The sequence below is a fragment of the Tamandua tetradactyla genome, chromosome 19 (genome assembly GCF_023851605.1).
Source record: "Tamandua tetradactyla isolate mTamTet1 chromosome 19, mTamTet1.pri, whole genome shotgun sequence".
NCBI classification, from domain to species: Eukaryota; Metazoa; Chordata; class Mammalia; order Pilosa; family Myrmecophagidae; genus Tamandua; species Tamandua tetradactyla.
This window is the reverse complement of record NC_135345.1, coordinates 1611044-1635292: the sequence shown is the minus strand read 5'-3', so window position 1 is coordinate 1635292 and position 24249 is coordinate 1611044. Positions and strand designations below refer to the sequence as shown.

Here is a 24249-nt window from a genome sequence, read left to right as displayed (position 1 = left end):
GTTTGAATTTGCAAACCTGGAAATCAATCCAATTCCTCTCACCCCTGCCCTGCTCCAGGCCAAAGGAGGGAAAATCCACTGGCTCATCCATAGGTGACTTAGATACGAAACTGAGTGAGACAGACAGATGAAAATGCACTCCTTTGTCTCTTCTCCCTTGCAAAACCCTCAAAAAGGTGCCATGTCAAGAAACAACACAGGACATCAGCAAAAGAGACAGTTCCAGCTCAAGGAAGCTCAATGGCCTGGCTCGACTCCAGCTCCTCCGACCAGCCTGCGGCACAGGCAAGCCCTCACACCCAGTGTTCATGGGGGGCAGCCAAGGGGGTGGGGCACAGGCAGGCACAAGGGCTGTGGCCTGACTGCTCAGCCGGGAGGAAGAAGCTCCACCCTACCGTGTGGCCAGACGGGCATCAAGGTGGGAAAGAGCTGCTAAGTGAGCGCTCTTCATTTTCCAGAACAGAAAGTCACTAGAAAATTATTAAGTGATGAATTTAAAAACAGCACTTAAAGCTAGAAGAAAATGTTGAAAGAGTTAAAAAATAATTACCTCTGAGGAGGGGGAGGGAAGGGCAAGGGATTACTTCTCACTATTATTCTTTCAGTACAATCTGACTTGTTTATAAGTGTGCATATGTCTCTGATTTTAAAATACTTATGATTCAAAAAGACATAAAGAGATCTGTAACTTCTTCCATTACTGTGATACTTTGAAAGAGCTTTCCTTGGTCATAAAAATGAGATATATGTCATAGTATTATTTATATTAAAAAACACCGTAACAGTATAAATGATGAAATAATATGAACTTACATCATGTTTGTGAGTGATCAGTGACACAGAAAAATACTCCTAACATGACAGGTGAAAAAAAAAGCAAAAGAGAACACTATAGTCTGACCAAAGTTGTAAAATACATACAAGTAACATTTTTAAAGTTCTTTCCTATCTAGAAATTTGTAACAACGTAGGACAATTTTCTCCTACTTTTATGGTTTTCTGTAATCCATACAAATTCCATTTTGTCCCAGCTGAAGGGACTATGTGCAAGTCTCACTGACAGCTCGTGTCATGGGCAGTGTGAGGTGGACCTGACAGGAGGTGTGACAATGTCAGGCATTCTCACAAGCACGAAGAGGCACTGGGCAGGGCAGCAAGGCCCAAGGGAACAATGGGCAGGGTCGCCACACCCCACTTTCCCGGTCAGTCCCTGGGGGCACCAGAGCCTCCAAATAGTAGAGTAGAAGCTAGAACTACAACTGGAAAAGGTCCTTAAAAGTGGTTAAAATGGGAAACTTTATGTTGTATATATGTTACCACGATTTTTTTTAAATGGACAAAGGAAAGATATACAAATGACCAATAAAAGCACATGAAAAGGTGTTCAACATCATTAGCCATTAGGGAAATGCCAATTAAAACTGGAATGAGATACTACATGACACCCACCAGGATGGCTATTATCAAAAAACTGAAAACATGTGTTAGTGAGGATGTGGAGAAATTAGAATCCTTGCTCATCATTGATAGGAATGTAAAAGGGCACAACTGCTGTAGAAAACAGTTTGGCAGCTTCTCAGAGTATAAGACAGAGCTACTATTATAAACCAGCAATTCCATACCTAGAAAAATACCCAAAACAACTGAAAACAGGGACTCAAACAGATACCCGTATCCGATGCTCACACAGCATTATTCATGGCAGTCAAAAGGTGGCAGCAGCCTGAGTGTCCATCAACAGATGACAAACTGTGGCCCATCTAAACTGTGGATTATGAGTCAGTCCTTTTTAAAGGATTGAAGTCCTGATACATGGGACAACACGGACAGCTACTGCAGGACTCCACTGACATGAGGTGAGGTGTCTGGAGTAGGCAGATCCTGGACAGAGAACAGAATAGAAGTTCCCAGGGACTGGGGCGGGGCGCGGGAGGGAGAGCGGGGAAGTTTTGCTTAGTGGGTATAGTGTTTCTATTTGGGACAATGAAACTGTCCTGGAAACAGTGGTAATAGTCACACAACACTGTCAATGTACTTAATATCACCAAATTGTACACTTAAAAATGGCTAAAATGCTTTTATGTTACGTATATTTTATCACAATTTTTAAAATGTAAAAGGGAAAAAAAAAACAAGGACTATATGACATAAGTAACTTTTTTTTAGGAGGGTGTTCATTTTTCACAGAAAAATATCAGCTAACTGAATATGTAAAGCATGATAAAGTGGACAGTTACCATTTTATAACCCAACAAATACACAATTCAGACAAGCATCAAGGCCGTGTGGGAGCCTGGTCTCTCTGAGCAGGGCCTATCCACCTCTGTCCACGACAAAGTGAGCAGCCACTGCTGAGCAGGACAGGGGATGTGCCTGGAGACTGGCAAACGGCTTTTCTCACCTGCTCTGTGCATATTCTTCTCTACTCTTCCCTGACTCCCACATCTCCTCATGGATCTCAAGTCTCTTCTTGGGTGGAGGGCATAGGCCCCAACTCTCCTAAATGGATTTTCTAACACAGCATCAGCCCTCTGTGGCAGACTTCTCTCCCCTGAGCCTGATGGCGTCTCTGTGGAGGGCTGAAGCATGACACTGCTGGCCTCTGACTGGGGGTTGGCAGGGGGCAGCCCACTTCTTCCCCCAGTCAGAAGTGAGTGGTCACAACCACACTTCAAGCTTCCAAGCCTGAGCAACTTTTCTCACCACCACCTCCAGCACTGAAGAGATGCCCTGCCTGACCATTCTGACCTACACCTGATTGTAAGGGACAGACCGACGTGGCAGACGCAATGGCATGAACAATGGGCATGGGGGCCGGGAGTGCCTTCTATGCGGAAGGCTGGAGAGGTGTGGCAGCCAAATGCAATACAAACAATTCAATCCTGGACTGAAGAAAAGGCAATCCCAGGGACAGTACGGAAATGTGAGTAGAGACTACAACGGTGACTGTGTTGGCGATTCCACGTTTGTATAAGGGTGGGTGCAGCACTGGGTGGGTCAGGAGTTGTTCCTGTTCATGGAAGATTCCTGCTGGCCTATCTAGGGGCGAAGGCCATGATGCCCTCAGATGGTATGGCCACATGGAAGTGTGATGTTGCAGTTTAACAAGACGTTCAAAGGTGGCGGACCTAATGATGAGAGACTGAAAGCCTTCTCCCTAAGACTAGGAACAAGACAAGGATGCCCTCTGTCACCACTATATTCAACATTGTACTTATTAGCTAGAGCAATCAGACAGGACAAAGAAATAAAAGGCATCCAAATAGGAAAGAAGTAAAACTTTCATTATTTGCAGATGACATGATCCTGTACATGGAAAACCTTGAAAGATCTATAACAAAGCTATCTGAGCTAATTAACAAATTCAGCAAAGTGGCGGGATACAAAAATCGGTAATATTTCTATACACAGGTAATGACCTGAGGAGACAATTAAAGACAAAATTCCATTTAAAATAGCAATAAAAGAATCAAGTATCTAGGAATAAACTTAACCAGGATGTCAAGGATCTGTACATAGAAAACTATAAAATATTATTAAAATAAATTGAAGAAGACTTAAATAGGTAGAAAGACACTCTGTGCTCATAGACAGGAAGGTTGAATATCAAGATGTCAATTCTACCCAAATTGATCCACAGATCTGAAACAATATCAATCAAAATTCCAACAACCTATTTTAAGACTTGGAAAAGCTAGTGATCAAATTCATTTGGAAGGGAAAGAGACTACAAATAGCTAAAGAGATCCTAAAAAAGAAAAGTGAAATGGGAGGACTATTACTTCCTGACTTTAAAACTTACTATAACGCAAAAACAGCATGGTACTGGCACAGAGACAGAAGTATTGACCAATGGAATCGAACCAAGAGTATGGAGACAGACCACCACATCTATGGTCAACTGATCAAATCCACTGAACTGGGACAGAATGGTCTTTTCAATAAATGGGCATGGGAGAATTGAATATCAATAGCCAAAGAGGATCCCAACCTTATACGCTATACAAAAATTAACTCAAAGTGGATTAAAGACCTAAATGTAAGAGCTAGTACCATAAAACTCCTAAAAGAAATTAGAGGGAAACATCTTCAAGAGCAAGTAATAGGCGGTAGCTCCCTAAACTTCACACACCAAAGCACACACAACCAAAGAAAAATAGATACATGGGGACTCCGTAAGATTAAAAGCATCTGTGCCTCAAAGGATTTCATCAAAAAGGTGAAGAGACAAGCAACTCAATGGGAGAAAATTTTTGGTAACCTATATTGGATAAAAACTTGATATCCTGTGTACATAAAGAAATTATATATTGTATAAAAGCTTAATATCCTGCGTACATAAAGAAATTATACACTTCAACAACAAAAGAACAAATAATCCAATTATAAAATGGGCAAAGGATATGAATAAATACAGACGGCTCAAAAGCACATGAATGCTCACTCTCATTAGCTATAAGGGAAATGCAAACCAAGACAGCAATGAGCTATCAGCTCACACCTGTAAGAATGGCTGCTATTAAACAGAAAACCACAAATGTTGGAGAAGATGTGGAAAATTGGGACACTTATTCACTGCTGATGAGAATATATAATGGCACAGCCACTATAAAAGACAGTTTGGTGATTCCTCAGAAAACCAAATACTGACTTACCCTAGGGACCCAACAATACCATTACTCAGTATATAGCCAGAAGAGCTGAAAGCAGTGACACAAACAGACATTTGCACACTGATGTTCACAGCGGGACTTTGCACAATTGCCAAAATATGGAGACAATCCAAGTGCCCATCAGCAGACAAGTGCATAAACAAAATGTAATATATTGATACAATGGAATATTATGCAGCAGTAAGATGAAATGAGGTCCTGAACCATATGACAACATGGATGAACCTTGAGGACATAATGCTCAGTGAAATAAGCCAGACACAAAAAGACAGAGACGGTGTGATTTTGCTATTATCACTCTGGTAAAGGTAAATTTAGAGGCTTATAATATAGAATATAGGGGACCTAGAGATGGATGAATGAATAGCTAATGAGCTTGAACTTAAACGTAAGGGAATGGACAGAAGTGAACGCAGTTCATTAATGGGTCTATAAGAAATATTGCCATATTCAAGGTGAACATGATTGAAAGGCGTTGTATAGAGCCGTGTATTCCACCGATTGACACTACAAATATAAGTTCTTGCATGAACTACTTGAAAGGCACGAATCTCATATAAAGAGTCAATAATAGAGGAGTATGGAGGAAAACTACTATTGCATGGTATGGTCTATATTTAACAGGAAGACATCGACAGTCCCACGGCAATTCCAGGGGTAAATAATTGTGGGGAGGGGAGGACAAGAATTGAGGAGAGGTTTGGACTTTCTATTTGGTGAGGGTGTGTTTATCAGTTATTTTTCTCTTTGGAGCAATGAAAAGTGTCTAAAAATGAGAGTGATGACGATTATAAAACTAATCGAGGATAATGGGAGACAGTGGGATTGTTGACGTTGGACGTTATACACGATGCCCAACAGATGGAGATGCGCATTGAGTGAGAAGCAGAATGGCGAACTGTGGTGTATACACATGATGGGATATCGTGCAGCTACAGAAAGAAGAAAGTCGTGAGATATGCAATGAGGTGAATGAACCTTGGGGCCACTATATGGTACAAAATAAGCCAGAAACAAAAGAACAAATATTGTACAGTATCTTTTAGAAAATACCTATAAGAAAACTGGTTGTGAGGCATGCAACTAGGTGAATAAAACTTGAGGACAGTATGTTGAACAAAAAAGACAAATATTATCATGCCTCACTCATATGGACTAACTATAGCATACAAACTCAGAGAACTGAAGCTGAGAGCATGCGTTATAAGGTTGGGACCTACTGTAAAGGGACCTAGATTATAAGCTCTTACAGCAGTCACATCTATTCCAGAGTTGTAAACGCTATTTCTAAATTCTGAGATACTGAGCTATTTGTGTATAACCTGGTCATTCCCTAGAACTTTGGGTATTTATGTGACACCTGTGCTTCAGAGTTAAGAGCTTTGAAGCTATGCAAAAGTCAGCATTACCCCATACAGCAACTTTCTAAAAACTTTAAAAAGTGATCAGATTTGAGTATAGCTACGAGTGAAGCTGATCTGGATAGACCAAGGTAAACTGGAATACGGGTAAAAGATGGGTCTTTATTTCAAATCCTCAACTTCTGTGTGAGACCAAAGAAAGCGATGTCTATTTGGTGAAAAATTTATATTTTTGACACCACATTATCTAATTTAATTTGTATGGTCAGGTTTCTCAAACACCATAATTACATACTATCTTGAATAGGGCATGAGATCTTGTTGGCTTGTACAAGTTAGTGTGATACCCCAATACATCCCAGAATAATCTGAGCAGAGAATGAAAAAGTATTTGCAAAGTCCTCTTAGGTATTTGCAAAGTCCTCTTAGGAGACTGGGAAGAAAGAAGTAAATATTCAACTTTCCCATTTGGAGAATTCCCTATATTCTCACAAGCACTGAGGATAACCAAACCAATAGGCCAAACCCTCGATCTTGGGGTTCACCCCTATGAAATTTATTCCTGCAAAGGATAGGCTAAACCTATTTAAAATTAGGCCTGAGTCACCCCCAGAGAACTTCTTCTGTTGCTCAGATGTGGCCTCTCTCTCTAAGCCAACTCTGCAGGTGAACTCACCGCCCTCCCTGCTACACGGGACATGACTCCCAGGGGTATAAATCTCCCTGGCAAGGTGAGACCTGACTCCTAGGGACAAGCCAGAACCCGGCATCATGGGATTGAGAAAATCTTCTTGACCAAAAGAGGGAAGAGAGAAATGAGACAAAATAAAGTTTCAGTGGCGGAGAGATTTCAAACAGTGGAAAGGTTATCCTGGAGGTTATTCTTATGCATATACAGATATCCCCTTTTTTTTGTTTTTTAGGTTTTTTTACTGTATAATACATACACAAAGCAAAGAAAGAAAAAAGCAATAGTTTTCAAAATACTCTTCAACAAGTAGTCATAGGACAGATCCCAGAGTCCGTCATGGGCTACCATGCGATCCTCTCAGATTTTCCTTCTAGCTACTCCAGAATATAGGAGGCTCGAAGGAATAAATATTTTTTATCATCACAGTTGACTTTTTATTTCTTTTTTGTGAAGAATAACATATATACAAAAAAGCAATAAATGTCAAAGCACAGCACAACTAGTTATAGAACAGATCTCAGAGTTTGCTATGGGTTACAATTTCACAATTTTAGGTTTTTACTTCTAACTGCTCAAAGATATTGGGGACTAAAAGAAATATCAACTTAATGATTCAGCAATCATATTCATTTGTTAAATCCTACCTTCTTTATATATCTCTACCATCACCCTTGATCTTCCTCTCACTCTTTAGGGGTATTTGGGCTATGGCCATTCTAACTTTTTCATGTTGGAAGGGTAGTCGATAATATGGGTAGGGAGATGTAACTAGCTGATGTTCTGGAGAGTCTGGGCCCTCGAGGTTTCAGGACTTCAGATATCTCTTTTCAATTTGTGGTGTATTAGAATGGCTAAAGGGAAGTATCTGCAACTGTTAAGCTGTGTTCCAGTAGCCTCGATTCTTGAAGAGGACTGTACAACTACATAACTTTTACAATGTGATCTTGCAACTGTGAAAATATTGTGGCTGACGCTTCCTTTATCCAGGGTTTGGATATCCAGATGAGTAAAAAAAAAAAACAGGACAAAAAAATAAATAAATAATGGGGAGGGGATAAAGAGTAAAATAAAAAATTGGGCAGATTGTAATGCTAATAGTAAATGAGAGGAAGTGGTAAGGGGTATGGGATATATATTTGTTTTTTCTTGTTATTTCTTGTTCTGGTGTGATGCAAATGTTCTAAAAATGATCATGGTGATGAATACACAAATATGTGATGATTCTGTGATTGTAATACTTTGGATAAACTATATGTGCATAAGATATCTTAATAAAAATAATAATTAAGTGGGGGCATAGATTAAAAGCTAGTATAGCAGTCAAATTTAGTCCAGAGCTGTAACTGTTATTTCTAGATTTTAAGAGGCTATGCTAATATTAACAACCCAGTATTTCCCTGGAAATCTGGCTACCTATGTGATACGTGAGACTCAGAGCTCGAGTTCTGCAGTTCTGAAAGTCAGCAGCATTATTACATACAACAACTGTTAAAAAATCGAAAAAGAGACCATTCTTCAATTAGAGATAAGAATGAAGCCGATCGGGTCGGGAATAAGGTAAATCAGAATACAGGGGTAAGGAGGGCATTGTCAGTATTTTAAAACTTCAACTACTGTATGAGAACAAAGGAAGAGAGGTTTATTTTGTCCAAAACCTAAATTTCCTGAAGTACATAATCTAATTTAACATGTCTGAATAGCTCATTTAAACAACCCAAACTACATGGCACCCAGAATAAGAATGAGGGCTTATAAATTCTGTACAGCTTACCGTAATACCCGAATACATCCCAGAAGATATTGGGGAGTGAATTAAAAAACACTCACAAAATACAAGAAAAAAATATGGAACTATTAAGCTTTACCACAGGGAAAACCCGATACTGTCTCAAATATTAGGGACTTCCAAGTCAGTAGGCCAAGCCCTTGATCTTGAGCCTTGTTCTTATGAAACTTATTTCTGTAGTTTCTCTCTCTCTCCCTCTCTCTCTCTCTCAGTCCAAGGAAAATCATTACCCTCCTTCTATGTGGGACATGACATCCAGGGGTGAAAGTTTCCCTGGCAACGTAGGACATGACTTCTAGGGATACGCCTGGCCCTGGTACCGTGGTATCAAAATGCCTTCCAGAGCAAAGAGGGGAAAATGTAACAAAACAAGATATCAGTGGCTAAGAGAGTTCACAAGAGGCTATTCTTGAGGTTATTCCTATGCAAGCTTCAGCTAAATATTGCTAATTGTCACAGTTTCCCAAACCCCAACCAACATCATTCCTGTTAACCCTAAAGAACACCTAGGGCTCTACCTAAGACTCCATAAAAATTTCATGCACTAAGTTTACTTTCCTGAAACGTATTGCCTCCAGAGGGTTCCTAGGCCAGATAAGCCCTGAAACCCAGAGGGGCTAGCCTCTTCAGAACATCAACTAGTTAAACTTTGAAATCTCCTCTGTAACTACTTGTTACATTTCACAATAAAAAGCATTAAAAGAAAAAAAGTGCAATATAAAATAAAGTTGGTGGACTTAAGTGAAGCCTAGATGAGTATCCCCTGTACCGCTGCACTTTGAACTATAAGCTCAAGTTTTTTTAAACAAACAAAATGCTTCATTTAAAAAGCAAGCCAGAAGAGCATTAGCTCATATGCTTCTAAAGGCAGTACAGGTCCAAGGAGCACTCGTTCTTGCTTAGCTCTGATGCTCTCCTTGCCACAGTGCATCTCCCCAAACTAAATTCAAACTTTACTCTAGAAAAACTTGTCAGAAAAATCTCATACCTCCAGATGCCTTGCTTGCTTCTCCTCTAAAAGCATATTTAAATACTGTCTAATCATTATGTGAAATTACTATCCGTTCTAACCTGTATCAGTGACATATTATACTGCAACACGCGCTTCAGCTGTCACATATACAAATTTAAATTCCCAAGTTTCATGAGACCAAAGATAATAATTTCTAGGTTTTTTCCCCGTCTTCCCACAGGTTTAAGAAAAAAAAATTACGTATTTTTCTCATGTAAACGTTGTATATAACACTATTTCTGCAAGCTACATGAAATATGAAATCATTATACATATAAGTAATAAATGATTTATCATAAAACCTGAAAATCAATACAAGGTAAAACCCGCTGATCTTTTAATGCCTCAATCTAAGCTTAATCAGATGAAACACAAATCCAAGCTGAATACAAAAGGAAATGTAATATATCAAATCTGATTCAATCACAAACTTTAAGTAAAGTTGCAAAAGTGACCCAGCCTCAAACCCAGTACCTTTAAGCTTGGTGTAGCTGTGGAGCAGCGGGTCAGCAGAAACCATGCATGGCCACCACGGGTAGCCCGACACCTTGGACCACACCAAGTCACCAACGCTGAATCTCAGGAGATGTTCTTTGTCTCTGCCAATATTTGAACAGGACTCTTTCTTAATTGTAGTCTGAAAATGAACAATGACAAAAGACAAACCCTAAGACATCAAACAGCTCTATCCAACCTGGCCTCCCCAAGCAGAAGACAAAAGATTACTGCACATTCACACCCCTGAAAAACAAGCCCGCTCCTACTCACTGTTTAAGTAGGAGCCCCGGTATCAGGTCATCAACACTGCCCCCTGCCCCTTCCCTGTTCTCCACTACAGGCCAGCACAGGGCCTGGCACACTGGGGGTGCTCAACCCTATGAAGGTCTCGATGTCTATTTCCTCAGCTTGTCGAGTGTGTTTCACAGTACTTTATCCATGTGCTAAAAATGGCATTCTCAGAAACACTGGCTCTACGTTCTGAAGTCCCTCCACAGCCATATGGCTAAAGATCAGTTCTCTGGAAAAGTGGGTTACCCCATGTTCCAGCTCACCCCTCGCCATCTGGTCCGGAGCTTTCGTAGCCTCAGTCTCTTCATCTATAGGACAGGGGCTTATGAGAAGGCTGAACTTCTCTCGACCTGCTTCCTAGTTCCACTCTCCAATAGGAAGCAGCATGGCCAGCACAGGCTTTTAGCCTTCCTTATCCTCTGTCCCCACTGCCTACTGGCCCAGACTACAAAGGAAGGGGAAGGACCATATGGCTTCCCCCTCTCTCCTAGGTGAGACAAGTCACCGTTTCTTCTTGCAGGCATCTTTACCCCATTAAATTAATCCGATGGGATAAAATTATTACAGGATAGCAATTGAAAGAGTCACACTAAAGAGACCTCAGTGTAAACTGCTGATCCTCCACTCTAAACTCTTGGGCAAATCATTGAACTTCTCCAGGACTCAGTTTCCTCCTTTATGAAAAGAGGCTAGCAGCCATGTGAGGGTGAACAGGCAGAGCTGCCACACTATGCGCTCCCAGAGTGTGCAAGACATCTCATTTTTATGGTCCCATTTAAGCCCCATGACCCCCCACAAGGGTGAGTATTATCATCCCTGTTGGGCAGACAGAGATTCAAAAGTCAAGTGATTCATAATTTTGGCGAAATTTTGCCACATGGCAGAGCTAGGAGTGAAGACCAGGCCTGAGCATGCTCAGGAACACTCCTGGGGAAGAGCATGAGGGCCCATGCCACCTGGGTGCCCTGCAAAGTCACACCATCTGTCCAGTCCTAAACTGGATTTTTAAAAATTCACCATTGAATTACATCATTACCAAGAACTAACCAACTCCCAGGTACCTGAAAAACTATTTTTTAAAGCTTCGAAGCTCTTTAATGAATTATGAACTACTGCAAAAAAATCTGGCCTTTCCCCCGCCTACCTGTGGAAATCTTAAGTAAAACCCCTCAACTATAGTTTAGACTATTAGACTAAATATTCCAACCTTGGTAACAATACCAACCCAAACCGGTTTCCTGTTTCCTTTCCTGGGCCCTGAGGCTGCAGCACTGATAAGTGCAAGTAGATGAGGGGCTGCAACAAGAAGTCAGGCCCAACGCTGTCAGAAGAAAGGCACCAGGCACCTTCCCGACAGCCAGGCCCAAGGATGTGAACCCAGGCACTGGAGGGGGCCCCAACTGCCACCTGCCAAGACCAAGTCTCCTCAGCTGTATTACTTAGCTTACACACATTTACATACCCAGACCATCTGAGTGTCATTTTAAGATGGTGGCAAAATGGAGCCACCGGCTGTTCTGCCTTGTCTCTGACCAGGTGACACGTGCTCACTGGCCAGGGACAGGGAAGCATGGGGCAAAGAGAAGACCACTGAACAGCTCTGCTCCTGCTCACTTCCAGTACAGGTTTCAGAGCCCCATGCCAAATCCTACCCCATCTCCAGGGGCCTTAAATAGACTGAAGCACATCTCTGGAGATGTGACTTAGGAGGGGGGACAGCCTGAAGGTCAAGGTCTCTGAAACTGCCTAGACCTAGGCTTAGAAACTGGTTTTGCCTCTGCCTGGCCACTTTAACATGGACCTTAGTTAACCTCCCCAGACCTCCTAACCGCTCAGCAGTGGTTGGGGCCTCCAGGTATGGCCACCTGCCTTCTGATCTGCGCAGGCTGCTGCCCACCTGCTTTCTCACTACGCGTCAGCCCCTCGCAGCTCTCATGGGACTGCTCGCTGTCATGTGCGGCTGCTTCCTACCTAGTCCCAGACAGAAATACTCAGAATTACCTTTTTGTCAGCAGCACCCGAGATCTTGGACACTAAAGCTGCTTCAACAAGGCCCTGCTCCAGCGAAGAGTCATATCTTATGCTTCTCTTTCTGCTCCTTCTGGCCTTGCGTTCTGGTTTTTGGCCATTTTCTTCTGACTGAGACATATCTGCAGCACTGTCACCACAAATGGAAGATTCAAAGAGCGGTTTCCCATTCATGTATGTTTTGGTGATTTTGAGCTTAATTTCTGGAGAGCCATTTTTGATGGGCGTAGTGTTAGGTGGTGTCCCAATTCCTTTCACTTCCTGGGACTCAAAACGCAATTTGGCATCATGGGCACCAGGTTCTCCATTAAATACACGGGAAGTGAGATCTTTCAACTTCTCAGCTGGGATGAAGGGAAGCGCATCATGGCCGTTAAATTTCTGCATGGCACCCTCCTGCAGAGGGGTAGAAAGCTGGGCTTTGCTGAGGAATACAGAACACTCACGATTCACTTCACAGTTCTGAGTCTTTCCATTTGCACTGCCAAGGATTTCTGGTGTCTGCTTCATCTTGATGCACTTTACAATTTCCTGAACCGCAGAGAACACCGTTTGATGCTGAAGCGCATTCAGCCCAGATGCCACCGCTCTTCGAACACTGTAGCATTAAATAAAAAAAATACATTGCATTTAAAGCTGAGGCTAAGTATGCCAATCCCTCTACCACTTTGTGTTTTCTGAGGCAATTTATAATGTTTTATATAATGATTTAGGTCACAGGAGGTAGTTCTAATCTGATAAGAAATGACACAATCTCGAAATAATCAAGTTGAAAGGAAAGGCCACAAGGAATTAAAAAAAAAAAAAAAAAAACACCAAAGTTAGGGTGGGGCATTGAAGGCAAGCCCCACCTCTGCCACTAACTAGCAACGTAGCGATGGCACCAAACTCAATGAACATTATCCCCAAGATTCGCTCGGCAGCAGGACAATGCAGCACTGACGGGGGATATAGCCAGCACAATACTAGGACCACACCAGTGGGCCACAAATAGTCACGGGGGGAAGGGGAGCTTCAGCCATCTGTCCCAGCCCTCCTTGTACAGCAACATGCCCAATGGCACATGGTCAGCCAGGCTACAAGGACAGCCCACCCGCTCCTGGGGGGCTACCAGGCCAGGACTGCCCGTTCGTGATGCAGCATCCTCCCAGAGAGATTCGATTCGCTAAGGGAGAATGACTCAGGCAGCTTTCACTGGGTGCTGGGTCGAGCATCCCAAGCTCTGCTCTGCCCCACAGTTCAAGCACTCAGGACAAGGAGCACTGCAGTAAGAGAATGCTATATTTAGCTGCCACCCACTACTTTGCAATGTGGAGAAAACAACTAATCCGAAGCACCAGCAGCACAGGAGGGCCCCCGGGTGCTGGGTTTAGATCACCCTCGGGCTGCTTCAAGGAGCAGCTGTGGTCCCAGACAGGGGACCCCAGTGAGGTGAGCAGGGTGTGTGGGTCAGAACATCAAAGGGCAGACAGGAACCAGAAACAGGCAGATTCCACCCAGGCTGAGGTGCCCAAGAGGTCCCTTGGAGATGGTGGTGGTCAGGCACCGGCAGATGGGAAGGAGGTGAGAGCGATAAGGCCTGGAGAGGCTCACTGATGGGGGGGGCTAGTGGTGCTCAAACAGAGACCATGCTGCTCCCCCATCTGGAAACAGCTGTGATGGTCGTGATTGGGGGCTGCTGCTCACAAGTGTGTGTGAAGGGGCAGGGAGCTGCAGAGAGCAGCCGTTGAGACCAAGAACTGAATAACCCAAACTGATCACAGGCAGAACCCAGGCGGGAAACCCGAGGAACTGCAATAGGTGCCTGCCACCTGCAGTTTCCATGGAGAGGCCAGAGTGGAAGCCAGGCGGCTGGGGAGGGGGCCCCAAGGAAGAAAAGAAAATATTTAAAACAGCCTCACACTCCAGTTTAGCTTAAAAGGTATTAGACTGCTCAACACCAATTCTCACAGATTTTTAAAGGGCAAATTAAGAGTAGATTCCTTCTCCAATAACAGCTGAGGCACTCATACCAGACCAGCTATCCCACAGACGCACCTATAAATGCTGGACAAAATATCAAAAACTACCTGATGGCACTCCCACCAAAAGCAGGGAGACTGGATCAGAAATGAACACTTGCAAGAAAGGTAAAAGCACTGGGGGGATCTCCTGATCTTCACAGTTTTGTGCCCAAGGTGAGTTTGCAGCAACTGCAAAAGCAGTAGGAGGGGCAGGACCTCCAACAGGCAAGAGCCACAGAAAGGGAGCACCAGATTATGCATTTAAATTCTGCCCCAATCTCAGGTTGACACTGTGTGGAATAGGCTCCAAGAAGCCTAGCTTGGAAAATACCTGGAACTAGATTCCAGCTACTGAACAGAAACAAAAGCAGCAAACAAAAATATCACTCATGGGAGGAACATACCTCATGTAGAGGAATCCCGATCATGTACAGTGCACCTTTCACAATACCCAGGATACGACCCAGAATTAGTAGGTACATGAAGATACACACATATGATAGAAACCAACCCTGAGATGGCCTAGATGAATGCTGAAACTTAGCAGACAGAATTTTAAAGGACTATGCTCAAGGACATAAAGGAAAATATACTCCTGATGACAGAATAAAAGGAAATCCCAACAGAGAAAAAGGAACTGTGAAAAAGAGTAAAATTTAAATTCTATAACTGAGAAATACAATACCTGAGATCAAAAGAGTCACAGGACTGGCTTAACGGCATGATGGAGATGACAGAAGAGTCAGGGGACAGGGAAAAAGAGAAGAAACCATCCAGTCTAAAAAATCAGAGAACAAGTATGTTTTAAACAGAGAAGAGAGCCTCAGCTATCTGTGGAACAGTATCAAAAGGTATGAATGCCACCAAAAAGGCTAAGTGTCTTTTTGAAACAGAAGAAAAAACTATTCGGGAGTAGGGGAAGGCCAAAAATTTCCCAAATTTGATGAGACATAAATTTATAGATTCAAGAAACTTGGAAAACCCCAAGTGCAAAAAGGAAAATCACATCTGGAGCTACAGGTCAAACTTCTGAAAATCAAAGAGAAAATCTTGAAAATAGAGAAAATTTTTAAAAAGACCTGCTATATACACAATATGATACAATTGTTCATTTACCTGATTAGAAAAGAGGCCAGATGTCAGCAGAACGACATTTTTAAAGTACTTGAAAGAAAAACTGTCAACCCAGAATCTGACATCCAGCAAAAACAGCCTACAAGAATGAAGGCAAATTAAAGACACTTAAAGAAAAACAAAAACTAGGAATCTGTTGCTGCTAACTCATACTACAAAAATGCAAAAGGAAGTTCTCCAGGTTGAAGGGAAATGAAATCAGACAGAAACTTAGGTCTTTAGGAAGAAATTAAAGGTACCAGACGTGGTAAATATATGAGAAGGCCGAACAGACTATCCTGCTCTTGAGTTTCCTTAAAATTCATGTAACTATAAAGCACAAATTCTAACCTTGTATTGGGCTTATAAATTCTATAGCTGCAACACAGAATGACCAAACCACCACCTGCAGCTCGGACAGGGATGGGGGGGGGGGGGGGGGAAGTCATCCCAAGCAGCTGCCAAGAGGCAGTGACGTAACTCCAGGTGGACTGTGGCGAGTGAGGACACACATTGCACTCTTAGCTGGCCAACTACTGAAAAATAACACAAACACGCAGAGCCAAAAGAAAGATAAATATGCATTCGCTGCCAATATTTTACATAAAAATACTTTATACAAAAAAACTCAAACTTCTGGTTTCTCTTGTAGTATACCCAGTGTTGCATGGCTGGAAGTACAGGGAGCCAGGACGTCATTTCAAGCTGCCTGCCTGGGTCTGTTAACTACAGTCTGTGTGTTCCCCACACTTTTCCAAAGTGCTTGTTTCCTGCTGGTGTTTTAAAGTTTCTCTGAAATCCTTCAACATACTCAGTATCACTATTTTAAATATCTTAAGTCTCTGTATGTGTTTCCAGTCTTATTTCTCCTTATTTTCTCATTTATTTGTGTGTTGTGTAATATTCTCTCTGCTCTCACTGCCCTTAGTTTGCATCGGGGGGAACCCTGGAAGGCTGGGCCCCCAAGGTTCTGCCTTTGCTTCTACAGCACTGCAAGCCACTGACCACTTTACCTCTTTACAAGTTTTTATTTTCATCAAAGTTATAACAAAAAATTAGTAAACCTTGCACTTCGTCTAGCATTTCAAGAGAAATATCAAAGCTAACCAAAAGCAGCAGGAAGCTAGGGCAGTACAAAGGGCAGCAGCACAGCCCTGGTCTCCCCTAAAATGGCCATGGTTAGCATTTTCCCACACTGGCTTCAGGTCCTCTTGAAATGAAAGAAAAATGAGCTTCAGGTCATGGCAACAACTAGCCTGGACTTGGGAGCGTGTGTGTTATAAGCAGAGTCTCCAGACACAAGGATGAGGACAGGAAACGGCCAGAGGTGGCCGGCCCGAGAGAGCACCCAGCGAGGGCCGCGCGGCTCTGGAGCTGTGTCTAGGACCCCGTGAGGGAGGGCATCCAGAGAAAATGAGGCTGCCCCTACCACCCTGAGGTGCCAGATTCAAGCCCAAGCCCCAGGGGCTGCCTCTCAGAGGTCAGAGGTCAGTGGTCAGTGCTGAAGGGCAAAACCAAAACACACTAAGATGAAGTCCACTTTATTCTCGAAATGGCGTGTCAGCAGCACCCACTGCCATGCCTGGCTACATCCCTCAAATGCCCTGCTCTGCCACCTGACCCAGCAATGCCTCCACCCCTCCCATCCAGGCCAATCCTTTCAACTGCTGCATGCTATTTACTACATAAATATATTATTTCCATTAAGCAAATTATTCCAGAGCATATACAATGATGGAAAGTTCCTAAAACATAATTCAAAGCTGGCAAACCAAAACCAGAAAAAAAGTGAATGCTAAAAAAAGCTATAAAGTGGGTGCAGCACATGCCACTGGTTTGTACACTTTAAATGGCTAACTGTATGTTATGTGAATTTTAGCTCAATTGAAAAAAGAAATTATAGACCTAGATCAGTCAAGTATGACGAAAAATCACCACAAACGGTAAGCAGATCAAATCAGCCAGGATGCAAAGGATGAGACCCGCGGCTCAGGAGGACTCACCCCAAGGCGGAGGACATGCACCCCGCACCGGCTCTGGCAGTGCTGAATACCGCGGCAATGGGCGCAGACCCCTGGGGTAGGGCCCACACCATGGCCTACAGAGATGAAGAGGGCCGCGTCCCACCATCAAGAGCAAAGGGGGCAGCAGCACAGCCCCTGTGTGGTGCCAGGCCCCGGGGCAGGGGCAGGGGAGCTGCAGTAGCATCATGGGCCCCCCAGCGTCCCAAAAGGGCATGAGTGGGGCATGAGAAAATGCGGGCAGAGGCCAAGGCTTCCAGGGGCCATAAGGCTCAAGTGTGGTGACTGGACTGCCTGTTGTGGCTGCACAAGGGGCTGCTCCTCTCCTTACGACACAAACGGGAGGTGCTGTGTGTGCCAGCAGCATGACAGAGACAACCAGCTCTCCAAGGCTGTTTTGAAACCATCCTGTAAGTTTGGAATTATTTCAAAATTAAAGGTTTAAGGGGAAAAAAAGAGCACCAGTGTTCTGCACAAGATAAATGAGAACCAATCCACAGATGACTACATCACACTGAAGTGCAGAGTGTGAAAGATAAAGGAGGCGTGGCAACAGCAGGGGCAGCACGAGGGCTGTGCTCACGTCCCGCCTCCCCAAGTATGCAAGCACACAAGCCGTTGGAAGCACTTCAGGGAGTCAGCACCCAGCTAGAACTTTATGCCAGCTAAATTATCACCCAAGCATGAGGGCAAAGTAATACGTTTCAGACATGCAAAGAGTAAGGGAGTTTCATATGCATTTCACAAAACAAACGCTAAAGGATAGATTTGAGCAAGAATCTAAACTTGGTCAGAAAGAACAGGATATAAAAAGGGAGGGAAGAAAAGCTGTGAATTCCAAAACGACCTTTACATTTTAAAAGACAGAGGTGATCGATAAATCCCAGAAGAACTTGAACAGTGAATAGATAAGTATTTGTAAAGTCCCCTTAGGGGAATGGTGAGAAAGGGGGAAAATTCAACTTCCCCAAGTGGAGAATTCTTGATATTCTCACAAGCGGTGGGGACAACCAAAGCAATAGGCTGAGCCCCCAATCTTGGGGGCTGTTCATATGAAACTTAACCCCACAAAGGATAGGCTAAGTCTACTTAAAATTAGGCCTAAGTGTCACCCCCAAGAGAACCTCTTTTGTTGCTCAGATGTGGCCTCTCTCAGCCAACACGAAAAACAAACCCATTGCCCTTCCCCTGTCTACATGGGACATGACTCCCAGGGGTGTGGACCTTCCTGGCAACGTGGGACAGAAATCCTAGCCATGAGCTGGGACTCAGCACCAAGAGACTGAGAAAACTTTCTCAACCGAAAAGGGGACAAGAGAAATGAGACAAGGTAAAGTGTCAGTGGCTGGGAGATTCCAAACACAGTCAGGAGGTTATCCTGGAGGTTATTCTTATGCATTATACAGATATCACCTTTTCCGTTAAGCTGTAACAGAGAGGCTGGAGGGAACTGCCTGAAAATGTAGAGCTGTGTTCCCGTAGCCATGTTTCTTGAAGATGATTATATAATGATAGACCTTTCGCAATATGATTGCGTGATTGTGAAAACCTTGTGTCTGATGCTTCTTTTATATACTTTATGGACAGATGAGTAAAACATATGGATTAAAAATAATAGGGAGAAACAAATGTCAAAATAAAGTTAGTAGACTGAAATGCTAGTGATCAATGAAAGGGAGGGGTAAGGGGTATGGTTATGTATGAATTTGTTTTTTCTGCTTTTTATTTCTTTTTCTGAATTGATGTAAATGTTCTAAGAAATGATCATGATGATGAATATGCAACTATGTGATGAAAAAAAGAATGTTCGTATTGTATGCTGAATGCCTTTATTAATAAATAAAAGACAGAGGCATCACTTCTCACACTGATCTCCAGTTCTACCAGAAACCCCAATTAAAATCACATGAAAAGAATCTCAAAAAAGGTTTAAATTCACAAGGACACGGAAAACAGAAGGGATGAGAGATGTCAAGCCCGGGGAAGTTGGTTCAGCTGAATCAAGTTTATGTTAGACCACGGTGCTGTAAAAAGACGAACAACTTAAGAAGTTCTATTATTCATATTTTTTTTCCTTTTTACATATTTTAAAATTACAAATGTAACATGTTCACTGCAAAAAAGAAGGAAAATAGTGAGGCACTCAGTGAAATATGGAAAGGTTAAAAACAAAAATTAATAGTTAAAGGAGTCTCTGTAAAAAAAAATTAAAAGTAAAAACAAATAAAAGAGCCTCCATGGTTTTCTGAGGGGTTCACGAATCAGGGGTGGGAACAGTCAGCATCAGGTTGGTTTTGGTCATAAGCTCTTCATAGACTATAACATGAACTGTTAAAAACACCACTGCTCTTCTGTCCAAAAGAGCACGAAGAGGCCCCACAGCAGGGCAGAGACAGGTAGAGTGGGGCCTAGGGCAGCACATGACTTCATGTCCAGAGCATCTTGGCAGAGCCACGAGACCCCCAGCTGGGACTGGGTAGCACACTCAGCTAAGAGCCTGACAATGGGGTCAGGGTGGTATGGGCCACAGGCCCCTTCAGCAGGACAGGAGAAGGACCTGGCCACTGAGAGCCACCACTCCAAACTAGTCCTGGAGCACCAAGAGAACAGGCTCCTTGTTTCTTTGCGAGGAGCTTACGTTCTAGAGGGAGAGGTGGATAAGGTCAGACCTACGTATTACAGCAGGGGAAAGAGAGGGAGGGCTCCCCTCCTGGACTGCGGGTACACAAGCCCTGTGGCTGACAGTTGGGGTCTGGGGTCCACTTAGCCAAGCGATGAGGCCCAGGTATCTGGTCAGGCAAGCACTGGCCTGACCTTTGCAAGGATACTTCATGGCTGGCTGATAAACCAGAAGGCTAGTGTATTAAGTCATCAGTCAGCTGATTGGATGTGCAATCAACTAAGGTGTGTCTCCCACAACAAGAGAATCCAATCAGTTGAAGGCTTTAAGGAAGAAGAGAGGCTTTTTCACTGCTTCTCCAGCCAGCGAGCCTCTCCTGTGGCACTCGTCCAGACCCTTCATCAGAGCCGCCAGCCTTGCAGCCAGCCCTGCAGATTCTGGGCTCTTCCATCCCCACGGGTGCTTGAGACCCCTTTATAAACCTATTTACAGAGCTCTTCTGTTGGCTCTGTTCTCTAGGGAACACTAGCACAAGCCCCAGGCTTGCCTTCTGGGCTTTAACACCCTACGTGAGGACCCGGCTACGTGAGGAGCACGGCTACGTGAGGAGCACAGTTACGTGAGGCACACGGTTACGTGAGGACCCAACGCCACACAGGCTGCACTCTTGGGCAGGACTCCCACTCAAGACACTGCCAACAGAGCGCATCCCTTTAGGAAACAGAGAGTCTGCTCAGAGCAGCAGCTGCTGGCCTGTGTCCTGGGAGTCTGGGCCATGAAGAAGTGAGGTGGGGAGGGGAGGAGGGATGGAGGGAGGGAGGAAGGGATAGATAGATAGATAGACAGATGATAAGTAGGTAGGTAGACAGACAGATAGATAGATAGATGATAGATATAGATAGATAAATAGATGAATAGACAGATGACAGATAGATAGATGAAAGAAAGAAAGGAGGGAAAAGGAGAGGGAAAGGGAGAGGGAGAGGGAAAGAAAAGAAAGAAAGAAAGAGAAGAAAGAAAGTGGGAGTCTTGGGTGCATCTTCATCCTGCTGCCCTGCCCTCGGCCTCAGCCCGGGCCTCAGGATCACACACAAGTTGGCATTCTCTGTGATCCCAATTATTGACTGTTCTATTTTACTCTATATTTCTTAATGTAAGATGTCAAATCCTTGGAACCTTAATGCATTGCTAGCAGGAATATAAAATAATGCAGCCCATGTGGAAAACAGCCTGGCAGTTCCTCAAAAAGCGAAACCTCATATTACCAGACAATCACCCCACAAACACATTCCTAGGTACACATCAGGAGAACTGAAAACATAGGTTCACACAACTCCTGCACACAAATGTACATGGTAGCTTTTTTACAAATAGCCCCATGCAACTCGAACATTCGTCAACTGATGAATGGCTAAACAAAGTGTGGTCTGTCCATACAAGGAAATATTTTTCAGCTGTAAAAAGGAATGACGTTCTGATATGTGCAACAACATGGATGAATGCTTTAAACGTGATGCTAAGTGAAAGAACCTAGACACAAAAGGCTACATAATTTAAGATTCCATTTATAGGAAATGTCCGGAATAGGCAAATCTAGAACAGAAGGTACATTCAGGACTGCAAGGGGCTGAGGAAAGGAGGTAATGCGAAGGACTGTTTAATGATATGGTCTCTCTTATTGGGGTGGTGAAAATGTTCTCTAATTAGTTTGTGGCAATGGTTGCAAAATACTGTGAATCTACAAAACACCACCAAAGTGCACATGTTAAATTGATGAAAATGGCGACGTTTATGTTCCATGAACTTTCTCTCACTTTTTAATATGTAAAATCCTTTGTTGAATGGGAAAGGTACTAAGCACATTAAGTTAAATCGCCATGTATCTGTTTTTCCCTCTCAAACATACATGAGGCATAAGGATGATGAGCTGAATACAGCAGAGGCATCTGCTCCCCAAACCGGAACCACTCTAAGTCTAAATGGGAATCGACTCACAGCCACATCGGACAGTCACAGCTCGGCCTTGTGCCACCCAGCCTGGCAGCTGACCCTGCTCCTACGAGAGCAAGACAGGAGGCTGAGCTAAGGATGGGGCCCGATGAAGTAGGAGGGGGCCTCTGAGAACAGCAAGTCTCAGGAAAGTCCTGGGGTGACCTGTCTGGCCCTCAGCCCCTGCAGGAAGCCAGAGGACTGCTCGGAGGGCCCACCTCCCACCCCACACAGAGAGCTTTCATCAGTCGGGGACCTCCCACCCAAAAATCAGCCCTCAGCCAAGGGCCACCAATACCAACAGCAGCCCCCCCTACCCAACAGTACCATACAGCTCCTGCGACAACAAGAAGAGACAGCCAGATGTCAGGGGCTGCCGGCAATCTCGTCAAGGGCTAGCTACAGTTGAGTCAAAACAAGAAGAGGAGGAAGGAGAGAGGGAAAGGAGGAAGGAAAGTTGGAAAGGAAGAGGGGAAGGAAAAGAGGGTGGCAGAGAAGGAAGGGAGAAGAGGGTAAACAGGGAGTGAGAAAAGAAAACTAATCAGGAAAGGGGGAGAAGAAAGGCATGGTACAGGAGAGAAAAAAAAAATGTGAGGACTATGCCAATCAATACTAGGAGTTCCAAAAAGAAAACAAAGAAATAACTCAAGAAGCCATCCCACAAATCAAAAGTTTGAACAGCCAATAATCAAAAAAGTCCCAACAAATAAAAAGCCCAGGACCAGACAGCTTCACAGGTGAATTTTACCAAATATTCCAAGAACACCAATTCCACCCAAACGTTTTCAAAAAATAGAAGCAGGGGAACACTTTCCAACTTACTCTGTAAGGTCAGCATCATTCTAATATCAAAGCCAGATAAAAACATCACAAGAAAACTATAGACCAATATTTCTCATGAATATTATGTAACAAAATACCAGCAAACCAGATCCAAAAGTATATTAGAAGAATTATTCAACAAAATCAAATGATAGAAATGTACAAGGTACAATTTTAAAAATGTTTTTGCATGAGGAAGAACAAAGGAATTTCATTATTGAAGGGTACTGAAAATAGATGATAACTAATATTTTAAAATGTCACCTTCTATGTGAGACTAAAGCAAAAAATGTTTATTTGTTACAAAATTTATATTTTGACTAGTGCATTTCCTAATATAACTTATGTAGATAGTTTGATTGAACGTCATAAGTACTTGGAATCTCAGGTAGGACATGAGATTTTGTTGATTTGTCCAGAGTGATCCCCTGATGAATCCCAGAGTGATTCAATCAGTGAGTGGAAAAGTATCTGCAAAGCCCCCTTCAGGGAGTGGTGAGAACGGGGAAAAATTCAACTTCCCCAAGTTGAATTCTTGATATTCTCACAAACAGTGTGGACAACCAAAGCTATAGGCAGAGCCCCCAGTCTTGGGTTTTGTTCATATGAAACTTAACCCCACAGGGGATAGGTCAAGCTTACTTAAAATTTAGGCCTAAGAGTCACCCCTAAGAGAGCCTCTTTTGTTGCTCAGATGTGGCCTCTTTCTCCAGCCAACACAATGAGCAGTCTCACCACCCTACCCCTCTCTACGTGGGACATGACTCCCAGGGATGTGGACCTTCCTGGCAACGTGGGACAGAGATCTTGGAATGAGCTGAGACTCAGCATCGAGGGATTGAGAAAAACCCTAGAATGAGCTGAGACTTGGCATCAAGGGATTGAGAAAACCTTCTGGACCAAAAGGGGGAAGAGGGAAATGAGACAAAGTGTCAATGGCTGAGAGATTCCAAACAGAGTCGAGAGGTTATCCTAGAGGTTATTCGTATGTATCAAGTAGATATCACCTTGTTATCCAAGATGTAATGGAGAGGCTGGAGGGAACTGCCTGAAAATGTAGAGCTGTGTTTCAGTAGTCATGTTTCTTGATGATGACTGAACAATGATACAGCTTTCACAATGAGACTGTATGACTGTAAAAACCTTGTGTCTGATGCTCCTTTTATCTACCTTGTCAACAGACAAGTAGAACATATGGAATAAAAATAAATAATAGGGGGAACAAATGTTAAAATAAAATTTAGTTTGAAATGCTAGTGATCAATGAAGGCAAGGGGTAAGGGGTATGATAGGTATAATCTTTCTTTTTTTTCTTTCCTGTGTTCGTTTTATTTCTTTTTC

The 24249-nt window shown here is 43.3% G+C and overlaps 1 protein-coding gene across 6 annotated transcripts in view; it reads right to left on the bottom strand.

Annotated features, from left to right (window-relative positions):
* The window catches only part of NSD2 (nuclear receptor binding SET domain protein 2), a 128789-nt gene that overhangs the window by 87945 nt on the left and 16595 nt on the right, over positions 1–24249 (bottom strand). For 5 of the 6 annotated variants that reach the window (XM_077136220.1, XM_077136221.1, XM_077136224.1 and 2 more), the window contains 2 exons: positions 12314–12938; positions 9998–10160 (listed from right to left, as the gene is read on the bottom strand). In XM_077136220.1, the coding sequence (XP_076992335.1) occupies positions 9998–10160; positions 12314–12850 (700 nt within the window). In that variant the 5' untranslated portion in view covers positions 12851–12938. Of the gene's footprint in view, positions 1–9997; positions 10161–12313; positions 12939–15028; positions 15195–24249 lie in introns of those variants that run through there. The other variant, XM_077136219.1, reaches the window with a different exon arrangement.